The sequence below is a fragment of the Pollachius pollachius genome (genome assembly GCF_949987615.1).
Source record: "Pollachius pollachius genome assembly, chromosome: 9".
Lineage (NCBI taxonomy): Eukaryota > Metazoa > Chordata > Actinopteri > Gadiformes > Gadidae > Pollachius > Pollachius pollachius.
In genome coordinates, this window is record NC_136942.1 from 13,513,567 (window position 1) to 13,525,829 (window position 12,263).

Sequence of the window (12,263 nt, forward strand, 5' to 3'; positions counted from 1 at the left end):
AAACTATAAGTGTGTGTGTGTGTGTGTGTGGGGGTGTGTGTGTGTGTGTGTGTGTGCACGAGCATGCACGTGTGTATGTGGGTGTTCACAATGCGTTTATTTTCTTGATTTTGTGTTGGCAGACCAGGGCGCCTTTGTTAAAGCTATATCAGGAAAACATCTTGTCAGAGTTGTTGTGACAATCTTTGCTTTTACTATCCATTTCCCCAAGTCCTCTGTTTCATCTGTTGGCCCACAGAAAAAATATACTGTTAAGAACAATCTTCTTCATTATTCTCTAATTGTCTATTTCTCAGAATTGTAGTCAAGAATATGCTATGGTTTCCATGTTATATATCTTCCTATGCTTCCGGTTTCTCTGGGTTGTCCACCTATTGTCTATGCCATGCAGTGTACTCAACTGTCACTGTGTACTAGATCTTAATGGCATGAAGGAAGCATTGCGTAAAGTGCTGTTAGCATGTCGCTGCGCTTACATGATAAGCACAGTGGAGAGTAGCTGCTTATCAGGTGTGGTTTGTGTGTGTGTGTGTGTGTGTGTGTGTGTGTGTGTGTGTGGTGTCCCTGCTTGGCCCTGTCCTGTTTGCAGTACTCATAGTGAGAATTCATTCATGGCAGCCAGCGCTGCGTAGCGCATTCAAAATAAGCGCCTTTGAATCGTGGTTCCTGAATATCCAAAAGCCAAGGCTTCACAGGAGTAGGCTGTAGCCGTTCCTCTTCAGCCTATTCTTTCTTGCTTGCTTTCGTTCTCCCTTTTCTCTTTGTCTGTCTTCTCGTGTTTTGTCCCTCTGTGTGAGCCAGGGGCCATAGGGTGCCCATCTTTGCACAGTTGCTCCCCTCGTGATCTGATTAATAACAAATCTAACTGGAACATGGACTTCCCGACCCCCCCACCCCTCCATACCCCTCCCCCCGGGGATCTTACTGGTTCAGCTACAGCAGACCTCAGCAGCAGCACCCAGTCCCAGTCGACGTACTAGTGTTTCTCCCACAAGCTGTTTTATGGGGACCCTTAACATGTGCATAACAGGCCGCTTATCTCGCCACCCTCGCCGCTTCTTGCAGCGATAACTTTTTCATCTCTCGTTTAGATAGTACCTTTTACTGTTCTACGCTTCATCAGAAGGGAGGTGCGGGCGTGCGGAGACAGCTGTTGTGTCACACGGAGGACACAGGAGTTTCTTATCAGCAGTGTGTGTGTGCGTATGTGTGAGTGTGTATATGAGTGTGATTAAACGAGAGGCAGAACATATGCTGTATATGTCTTAGCACATGTTGTATCTTAGAACATATATCCCTCTAAAAATGACTTTATACGATGGCTGACCCCTGAAGTGTGATCTCACGACGTGTCCCGATTCACACGTTGGGCTTCTGAGAGGAAACAGGAACGGACATGCTGATAGACACGCCGCCTGCTGAAGATGATTATGAGCAAAGGGGGGGCTCCCACCCTTCTTTATCCCCTGACCATCCGATCTTTACGGGGCGGTGGCTACTTTACGTCCTGTTGTTAGGTGAGCTGTAGAAGGTGAGCTGAGGCCTTTTCCGGTAGCTCAACGCTAGGATGCTAGCGCGAAGCCGGGGCAGAGCGGCAGACGGCCCGGGCTAGCGTGTGACGTAGAGAGACAGCCTCTTCCCTGGCAGCTCCCCCGGTGCATCATTCTATAAATAAGCAGGGATGAGAGAGAGAGAGCGAGAGAGAGAGATGGAGGTAGTGGTGGTGGTTGATAGGGGGGTATATATTGAGGAACGACAGGCCCCAGCTCTACGCTCCCAGGACAAGCGAAGGGTGGTAACACCGGGGCGGCCTGAAACAGACAATATGTTCCTTCTCAGCGGCGCCCTCGCCCCTCAGGGAACATATTGTCTGTAAAAAGCAGTCAACCGTGTGATTTAGACCAGCCCTTTCAGAGCGGCCTGGTCTTACCTGCCTTCGCCTGTCCCGGTTATGCAGCGCTAGGGCCTGTCATTCCCTAGCCTTCACCCTCCCCCCTCCCCTGCACCTCTCCTCCATCCATCTATCTCCTCACCTCTCTTGATTTGACTCCCACCGCCTCTCAGTCCCCTTATTACAGTGCCACCTGTGCCCTGGTGCAAAGGGGGGGCGCCTCTGTCTGCACAATGTCCTTCTAGACTCGAGCGCTGGCCTGGATCAGTGTGCATGGACACCCCGTGGGTTCCAAATTGGTCCCGGAGCGCCCCCCTCTCAATCTATTACTAACTACTCAAACAGACCGTGTGTGTATGTGTGTGTGTGTGCCTGTGCGAGTGCGTTTTAAGCCGCAGAAAGTTACACAGAGAAGCACCTTGTCTTGCTGTAACATGCACAGGGGGAGATACTGCTTCGCCCAGATAGCTAGAGACCGCCTTCATTAACCACTCCCCGTATGTATCGGTTGATGATATGGTTTCATCAAAGCATTCCAGTTACAGCCAGACCAATGCAGCCGACTACCGTCTCTGAGTGACATCCATCCAAAGCAGTTCAGTGCTAGACATGAACAAGTGGGCATCCATACCCTCATTCGGAGAGCTCTTCAAAGACGATATAGTAGCTTCAAGTCATTTACCATCTATTTATATAAAAAGGTACTCCCTGTCTCTTAAAGTAAAGGTTTTATCTGTTACCCTGGTCGACATACATTTTGTTTGCCTTGAATCTTGTTTGAAGCTGGTTGAACTGACCAGAACTGACAGCTGCAGGGTGCACTGGCATTGTTTATCATAAACCAGCATCAGCATAAAAAAGGCCTATGGGTTACCGTCCTCGGAAACAGAAACAGATCCCCTGGACAGAGACACTCGGACAGAGCCATGAGGACCCCCCCCCCCCCCCCTCTCCCCAAACTCCAAAAGGCCCAGATCCAGCTCCTTAAACAGCCACCCCTATCCTCCCAGGCCAAATGGGACTGATCCTAACAAAAAGGAGATTAACAAACCCCTGACAGAGAAGTAATCTCCCTGAAAACATTGACTATTACCATTTCAACATGCCACGTCCAAACAGTGGGAAGACGGATCTGGCATGCATGATTACAGTGTGTGGGTACTTTGTGCTCTTTAAGTTATGCTAAATGAAAGGCTGGAGCAGCCCAAGGCATTCCAGCATTGTAAATGTTAGAACAATAGGCCTTGACACTTTATATGCCTGCCGTAAAACATTTCAAATAAACTCTCAGACGGGGGTGTTTTTTAACAGAACGGCCAGCAACGTGTTTCTCAAACACTAAAGTGGCTGTGATTATTCAAACTCGAGTATCATAAATACTTTTGTACAAAAGTGGCACAGAATTGTGATTTACCAGCAATTTAATTGGCTTTTCAATTTTAATCTGTTTTAAATAAATAATAAACCCTCTGTATTTTGTGATGAGATAATCACTTCAGCCTTTTTTGTTTTTAGGTAATTTTTTTCTAAACTTACCTTGGTTTCACACAAGTTTAAGTTTTAACTGTCTTGGATATAATGGAACCCTTTACTGGCAACTAGATCCTGCGCAGAATTCCCTGACATAATACATTTCTAAGCACTCATTTCTAAGCACTCATTACTCAGATGTTCCCAATGAGGTACACTATGGCCCTGAGCGTTTAGGACAGTCAGGATAGTCCGGTCAAGCTTAATGATAAACCACAGTCTCAAGAGCAACCATGCATCTTTTGTTAATAATAACATGAGCATTTATTTTGTTGGGGGTTCTGGACTTGTCTGCACCAAAAGCCCACTGCGCTTATGGTCATCCGCAATCATCCTGGTGGGACATAATGCTGGAATGTTCCATGAGAGCGAGCAGCCAGCTCTGTGTCCATCCACCCGTTCTGCTATCCCTAGGTCTGCTGCTGTGATTATCTTGTCAGGGTCTCGGTCACACACTGTTGATACTGCCCTATGACGCCATCCATCATTCAAATTATTTTTAGCGTAAAGTCCCGGCACAGGAATCGGTAATCCAAGGAGTGACATCTGGCCTTCGGGGCTTATGTGATTAGAAGCGAGCCCTGCCCCTAATAGCTCTGCGGACATTCTACATTACCTCCCTCTTACCAGCCATACCTTGATTGGATGGAAACCGACCAAGCGTACGGAAAATGGACGTCTTAATGACTAGTCTGGGGGACAAGCGTGCAATTCTGACAACACATGTTGTTAGGGTAGGGGGGGCTTTCGCCGGGAGCCATCGTAGCCATAGGGATGCTATGCTAAAGAAGGTGCCGCAGCAACTCCTAGGCTTACGGCTAACCCGCTAATGTGCAGCGCAGCAGCAATCCTAGTAGTATTGGGGCTAAGACCAGATGACCATCGAGATGACTAGTGAGACTAGGCTAGGAGGGAGCATCAGCACGGTGAAGACCAGAGCGGAGAACAGGGATAGGGACACGACTCAATTCACTAGGGCATTCTACTGAATTAATCATAATTGCCACTTAGACGGGCTCATAATAACAAAGTGACCAGGCTTAATGGTGATGACTTTTCCACAGAATGGAAACATTCTGAATCAGCATGAAAAAATGACTGGAAAATGTGTAGTTGCGATTTAAGGATGAATTTTATTTTCTTTATTCATTTTTTTTGTAGTAGGACCAGAAAAGCAAATTATTCAGTTTTGCAATTTGTGTATACATTTCATTGAATCTTTGGCTCCAAACTGTGTGTCTGTCTGTGTGAGACTGGGATTTTAATGAGGATACATAATATCAACTATAAGGGTTTCTATTATGCGTGTACATTTAAATGACAGATGGAACTTATCTGGTTGTTAGCTATAAACTAAATCAGAGTTCAGTTTGAAGCCTTGCATTACCACACATCTCATATAATGAACCTAGCACTTTAATAAACATTCCAGAGTTACAAACAAGTGGTTTGACAACAAGATAAAGGCCTATTTTTGTGCTGTTTGTTTGCTTGGAAAGGGTTTGCTTATTCTGAGGCAGATTGTTCCCAGAAGCTCATAGCAGAGGTTCTCTGCAGTTTCACCTCTTTTTTTTTGTTTTCCTGAGGAAGTACACTTTGATAGATAGAGTTCAGATACCCCTGTGTCTCCCTCTGACATATCTCATTGTTGAATGCCTTTTATTTTGCTCCTTATCCAAAATGAATATTATGCTGTCCTACATGCAACAGACATGTCTAATATTTTAGTAGGAAATTGCAATCATTCTGCCTTTTTTGTATACTTTTAGCTGCCTGCGATAGTTTACGAGACTTCTTGTGAAAATACATTCCTTCAGTGGGAAAATGGCATTTCCTGCCTATGCATCAGTGATGTGCTCAACGCACTGGGTTATGTAACAAAATGTCAAGCCTCTTACATTACAATCGCAAACAATCCATCCCCATGCAATTACATATAGCTGCTAATGTATGCTTCATAACATGCCACGTTAAGTGTTGCATACCTCGTCTTAATGTCAAAGTGATTTCAATCTCTAGAGCAAAAAATGTCAGTTGAGGGTTCAGAGGTCAGTTATGTTTCTTAACTCGGTCCTATCAAGCGGACGTATCAACAAAAGAAGATGCATTCAATGACCTCTCGCGACCCCAAGCCGTCGTTATTTAAAGCATCTGCCTCGCACTCAAGTTTCAAACGCAGTCGCAAATTCCTAACCTCTCCTTTTTCTGTCTATTCCTCCCCTCCCTCCCCCCCCCCTCCCCTCCCCTCCCCTCCCCTCCCCTTCTTCTCACAGGTATGGCCTCGCAAGTGCAAGTCTTTCCCCCTCACACGCTCCAGTCAAGTGCCTTCTTTAGCGTGAAGAAACTGAAAGTGGAGCAGAGTTGCAACTGGGATATGACAGGGTACGGCACGCACAGCAAAGTCTACAGCCACAACAGCAGCAGCAGCAGCAGCAGCAGCACCAGCGGCGGCGGCAGCAGCAAGAACGTGTCAGCCAGCGTCGCCCCCTTCGGCATCAGCAGCTCCCTGCAGGTGGCCAGCTCCACGCTGCACTACGAACAGACGCTTATCTTCCCAGCCAGCGCGAGCCACATCGTGGTCGCCTCAGCCAGCAGCACTTCAGGGGCCGCGGGGTCACTGCTGGGCAGTAGCGCTAGCAGCGGAGGCAACGGCGGTAGCGGTAGCAGTAGCGGCGGCGGTGGTGGCGGCGGCGGCGGCGGCGGCAGCAACTGCAGCGACGGAGGCGGAGGAGGAGGAGGCAGCACTGGTGGTGGGGGGGGTGTCCACAACCTGACCCGCCGTAGTACTGTCAGTCTCCTGGACACGTACCAGCGATGCGGGCTTAAGCGCAAAAGCGAGGAGCTCGACAACAGCAACAGCAGCGTGCAGCTCGTGGAGGACCGCGGCGGCGCGGCCATGATCCAGAACGGAGCGGGCAGCGGGGCGGCGGCGGCGGCGGCGGCGGCGGCGGCGGCAGGGGCGGCGCCCGCCACCGCCACCGCCAACTCCACCGCCACGTCCAAGAACAGCAGCGCCAACAACGAGGGGGACTACCAGCTGGTGCAGCACGAGGTGCTGTGCTCCATGACCAACACTTACGAGGTGCTGGAGTTCCTGGGGCGCGGCACCTTCGGCCAGGTGGTGAAGTGCTGGAAGCGGGGCACCAACGAGATCGTGGCCATCAAGATCCTGAAGAACCACCCGTCGTACGCGCGGCAGGGCCAGATCGAGGTCAGCATCTTGGCGCGGCTCAGCACCGAGTGCGCCGACGACTACAACTTTGTGCGGGCCTACGAGTGTTTCCAGCACAAGAACCACACGTGCCTGGTGTTTGAGATGCTGGAGCAGAACCTGTACGACTTCCTCAAGCAGAACAAGTTCAGCCCGCTACCGCTCAAGTACATCCGGCCGGTGCTGCAGCAGGTGGCCACGGCCCTCATGAAGCTCAAGAGCCTCGGTCTGATCCACGCCGACCTCAAGCCGGAGAACATTATGCTGGTGGACCCTTCCAGGCAGCCTTACAGAGTCAAGGTCATCGACTTTGGTTCGGCGAGTCACATCTCTAAGGCGGTCTGCTCCACTTATCTGCAGTCCAGATACTACCGGTAAGAACGTTTTGGCTGCTATACACACGCAATGCCGGTTGTGTTTGAAGGACTTTAGTTTGAATACACACTAGTTTAACGCAGCCTTGTGTTTTGAAATCCACGCTGTGTCTCGAGTGTGCATGTGTGCGTTGATGTGTGGGGACAAGGTCTGATGGTTGAGGAAATTGTGTGAAAACACAGGGCTGCTGTGCCGAGTTGAGTCGTCACCTGTCATTTAACAAGGGCCACCAATGTCTACAATGGTTACTTATTATTTCTTGGTAAGGCCTTTACACTAATGCCTTCACCCCACGTCTTGCTACGTGGAGGGATCTGACCCGCCTCTTTCTCTTGAGGATATTTTTTCAAGTCGCTTTCTTTCATTTTCTGTTTGCTGAACTTCTGAAACAGTAAATCTGATCCTTGATCACACGTGGAGACTACATGCCTGAAGGCCTCTATCGACCTCCTCTAAGCTGTCCACCTTCACCCACCCATACAGTGGGTCTCCAACCCCCCACGGTGCTGCCACTGCCCCGACTGGCTCCTGTTCCCCCCTAGGATGGAGGCGAGGGGTCAGCCTGAGTTCTCCTGTAATATGGGCCTGTAATCCACACCAGAGGGCCTAGCATTAGAACCAGATGACTTCTTTGGAAAAAGCACTGCTTCTCCCTGAGCTCCTTTGCTCTCTCTCTCTCTCTTGCTCCCTCGCTCCTGCTCTCTCTCTCTCGCTCTCTCTCTCCCTCTTTCTCTCCTGCTCTCTCCCTCTCCCTCTCTCCCATTCTCTCTTTCTCTCCTTCTCTTGCTCTCTCCCTCTCTGACGGCCCGGAGCCACGGGGAGGTGGTGCTGTGGGTCATCTGCTGCAGAGCTCAGAGAGTGTGAACGTTGAAACACAACACAACACAATCTTTGTTTTGGCGGTAGAGGTGGGAGAGAACAGGTGTGTGTGTGTGGGTGTGGGTGTGGGTGTGTGTGTGTGTGTCCATGTGTGTGTGTGTGTGTGTGTGTGTGTGTGTGTGTGTGTTGTTTTGTTTAAGGCACTTCCTCCTTGAAAGCTGTTGAATGCTTTCTGTGCTAACAGGCACATGTGTTTTAAAATACAGTTTATTTGTTTGTGTGTGTGTGTGTGTGTGTGTGTGTCAGTGTCAGGGGGCGTAAGGGAGATATGAGAATGTGAGATAGGACATCTTGGCCTCCATGCTGCTCACGGATGAAGAAGTTCTGTGTAGGCGCTGACATCTGTCATTTGACAATCAATTCAGAGCTTGACCTCTGCAGGAGCCGGGCCAGCAGTGCAATGCAGGCAATTTGAACACACCAAAAAGAAACAAAGTTCAGCCGCCTGTTGGGCTCACGACGAGTTCACGACGAGTTCACGAGCTCAGAACTGAACATCAGCCCAGCCCTGATGATTTTAAGATAAGCAGACAACTTAGACAGAGTCAGTCGCAGATGACTGCTCTTCAGGGGGGCGGGGGCCCCGGGACACATGGGGCGTAGTGTTCTGCTGGTGCTGCACGTAATGATGCACTCTGACCGGGCTTGTCGGATCAACGTTATGATCTGCTCGCTGCCGCCGTGGCCTGCTAAGACCAAAGGGGACTGACATAGGCTGGAACTCGATATGCCATTAAAGACCATCCGTCGCAGCAAACACAGTTTAGGTCGACAGAGTTGAAGTCGCCAGGGTTCATTTGATATCACCGCACTCTCACTTTCTCTATTTCCATTCAGTCACACAGTGTGACTCTGTGACTACCATGAGGTCCGACCCGTTTCAGATCTAGTATACTTTAATGCAGCGCTGTGCGGGGGTAAACCTTTATGCATGAATGGCTGGCCTCCACCCCTTCCTCAAACAGAGAGATCATTCCTCACCGATGAAATTGAAAGTGGTGTTATCCAATGCCCATTATGGGCCTCATATCATACTGCTCTCTACCAATACTCCTCTTTAGTTTGTCCCCTTTTAGCAGGTAATGTGATCCACCATCGCTTGCCATTTGCATTAACCATGCCATAGATACTGTATGCCGCCCAGGGCTAGTGTGTTTGTGTGTGTGTCTGTTTTTGTGTGTGTGTGTGTGTGTGTGTGTGTGTGTGTGTGTGTGTGTGTGTGTGTATGTGCATGTGTATGTGTGTGTATTTATCTTTATGTGTGTATGTATATGTGCGTGCGTGTGCGTGCGTGTGCGTGCGTGTGCGTGCGTGTGCGTGCGTGTGTGTGTGTGTGTGTGTGGTTGTTGACTGCTGCCGGTGCCTGGCAGATAAGTTATGGATTTTCCACAAGGTTGACTCATGCAAATAAAACTATTCAAGGTAAACAAGAGGCGTGCCATTTGCGAGCGCGGCCCTCGTACTGCTTTTAGTGTTTCAACACCGCCGCCACGCTCTGCTGGCTTGTGAGCACAAGCATTGTGTACACTATCTGGACTCATCTGTCCATGTCTCCTGCGCACTGCGTGCCGACAGCATTGCAGCATTTAACCACCTGGGTGGCTAAATACACCAGCTGAGGCTCCCCTTTCTACCTCGTTAATGGTATGTTTTTTAGTTCTAGTTGATTGAATTATTCTAATGATATTATAGTTAATCCTAGTTATAGTTAGCCCTTCTTAGCGCCAATAGCCGATATGTGCTTAGTCTCAAAATCCTGGTTACATCCCCTTATGCCCCTAACCTTCTTGCTACTGACATGCTGCTCTCCTCTCCTCTCCTCTCCTCTCATCTCCTCTCTTCCTCCCTTCTGTCCTCTCCCGATTCTCTCCTCTTCCCCTTTTCTCCTCTCCCTATCCTCCCCCCTTCCACTTCTCTCCTCTCTCCCCCCTCAGGTTCTCCTCCTCTCCCTCCTTTTTCCCCTCTCCCTCTCTCCTCTCCCCTATCCCTGCCCCTTTCCCTCTCTCCTCCCTTCTCCTTTCATCTCCTCCTCCTCTATCCCACTTCTCCCTCTCCCCTCTCCCCTCTCTCCTCTCCCTTATCCCTCTCTCCTCTTCCTCTCCACCCCTTTCCTCTCCTCTACCCCCATTCCCTCATCTCCTCTCCTCTACTCTCCTCTACCCCACTTCTCTTCTCTCCTCGCTCCTATATTAAATGATGTAATCGGTAATCTGCCTTGTGTGCTTATCTTGGGCTTGATAAAGGGATTATTCCTATTTCCCGGTTGGGCCTGCTTGTCCTGCTTGTTTATCTCGCTGATGAAAGGCATGAGGCGAAGGCAGGACTGCAGCGGCCGGACATTATGTAGGTTTTTTCTGTTGAGTTTATGTAAAGTTCCCTCAAGCAGTACAGCTGGCGCTTGCTAGCCTGGCGGCGGCTTGCTATTGTTGGACATGAGGCGCTGGAAGGAGGAGGAGCACTGGGTGCGGGGAGAACAACAGGCCCATCTGACCTTAACTGGCTGTCGGCTTCAGTGTCCAAAATCATCATCATCATCGCCGTTTCTCAGGATGCCACCTCACTACTTACTCTGCAGGCATTCTTTGTCTGCCTGTTGTTTTACTGCTTGTACTCTCTCTCTCTCTCTAGCTCGCTCGCTCTGTCTCTCTTGGTCTCTCGCTCTCTGTCTCACCTTCTAGCTAACGTCTCTCTCTCTCTTCCACTTGTTCTGTCTTCTGCTTGTTTTGCTCGCACAATCTCTCCCTCTCTCCTCCCCCTCTCCCTCTCTCTCCCTCTCTATCCCTTTCCCACCCCTTCTCTGCCTTGCTCTCTACCTAATTATCTACAGATTGAGTTTGCTCTCAGCATGAACACTGGCCGTCTCCTCCTTACATGAGTGCACATGCGCATCAGCCTCCTATAACAGAAACATGAGAAATGAGCCTCCTTTACAGTTACAAAAGAAAATGCGATTTAATGTCTGTCCCCATCACCATCAACCAATCAGAATTTAGTGGTACTTTAGTGGGTTGCTACTGGAGAAAAGAAAAAATTACTGTTGTGATGCAGGACGTATTGTTTTCTCCCTGGGGACTGCAGAACTCCAGCTCGTAACATGAAAGCCTATTCCTGCCGTACTTTTTAGAGTGCATGCCTGTGTTTATGTAAGCAGTAAACAAAAAATGCCAACGGCTAATGCTAGAATCTCTGACAGTCACACGGTACATTAGACCGTCAATTGAAATAGACCTGTCTGGTGGTTTGATTGTGTCGCCAAACTAAGTCGTTAGAAGGTAGAAATCTGCTAAACTGTATTTGGCGATCTGAATGTATGGTGGTCAGGCTTGTCGCTCTATCCTGTTTAATATCAACATCTTATGTTATGTTGCCTGTTTCCCGTGAAGTTACGTGAAGTTGCAGCTTTAGACAAGCAATCCCATTCCTGCTCTTGTGAAAGACGACTCTCTCTCTCTCTCTCTCTCTCTCTCTCCCTCTCTCTCTCCCCCCTCTCTCTTTGTCTCTCCCTCTCCCCGGCTCCCACCTGTCTACCTGCTTCCCTATCTGTTGTTATTGAAGCACAGCGAGACAGACAGGCCCGGCGTTCCGCCACATTTAACCTGCCTGGAGTGCTGGACCTCGTGGAGCGTGTTAATGAATCAAGTTGCCATTAGTTACTGTTTCACCGAGTGTGTGTGTGTGTGTGTGTGTGTGTGTGGATGCTTGTTAATGTGAGCGGGGTTGGTAACGCCAGAGTCTATAGTTGTATAGCGTGTCTCTGTGAAGCGGGAGCGAGGGGGGTAAACGCTGCCAATCGAACGCATGAGGAAACGATAAAGGAGAACAGAGTCGGGGGGGCGGTGAGGCAACGCAACAATGGCAGTTTGTAAATAGTGAATGTGTTTGAAGATTCCAAGGGAAGAACGACAAAGGGGTGAAGATCAGGGTGGAAGGCGGCAAGGGGTCATGGGGAACGGAGTTGAATACGTCGGTGTGTTTCTCTCTGCACCTGGAGCTGTGTTCTTCTCCTCTGTCAAAGGAGAGGCAGGTCGTTTCATTTCTAATGCTGATGAGGGGGTATATATTGCTATATATTGTATCTCCTTCACGTGTGTGTGTGTGTGTGTGTGTGTGTGTGTGTGTGTGTGTGTGTGTGTGTGTGTGTGTGTGTCTGGGTACGTTTGTGTTTACGAGGTGTGTGGCTGGGGCCTATTATTGTACAGGTGACTTTGGGTTCTCAAATATTCCCGTAATTTGCGGCTGGGTGGAAGAAAATACAGAACATCAATAAGAAACTACCCCCAGTATGATAATTACCCCTTCTTGTGCTCACTTGTGTTTTAATGACGGCCATAGACCTTCGCCTGCATGACAGAATCCTAATAGCCTGTTTCGCATTTA

The 12,263-nt window shown here is 49.3% G+C and overlaps 1 protein-coding gene across 2 annotated transcripts in view; it reads left to right on the top strand.

The window, feature by feature from the left end:
• The window catches only part of hipk2 (homeodomain interacting protein kinase 2), a 78,342-nt gene that overhangs the window by 10,378 nt on the left and 55,701 nt on the right, over positions 1–12,263 (top strand). For both annotated transcript variants that reach the window (XM_079742665.1, XM_079742666.1), the window contains exon 2: positions 5,695–7,006. In XM_079742665.1, the coding sequence (XP_079598791.1) occupies positions 5,695–7,006 (1,312 nt within the window). The remainder of the gene's footprint in view (positions 1–5,694; positions 7,007–12,263) is intronic.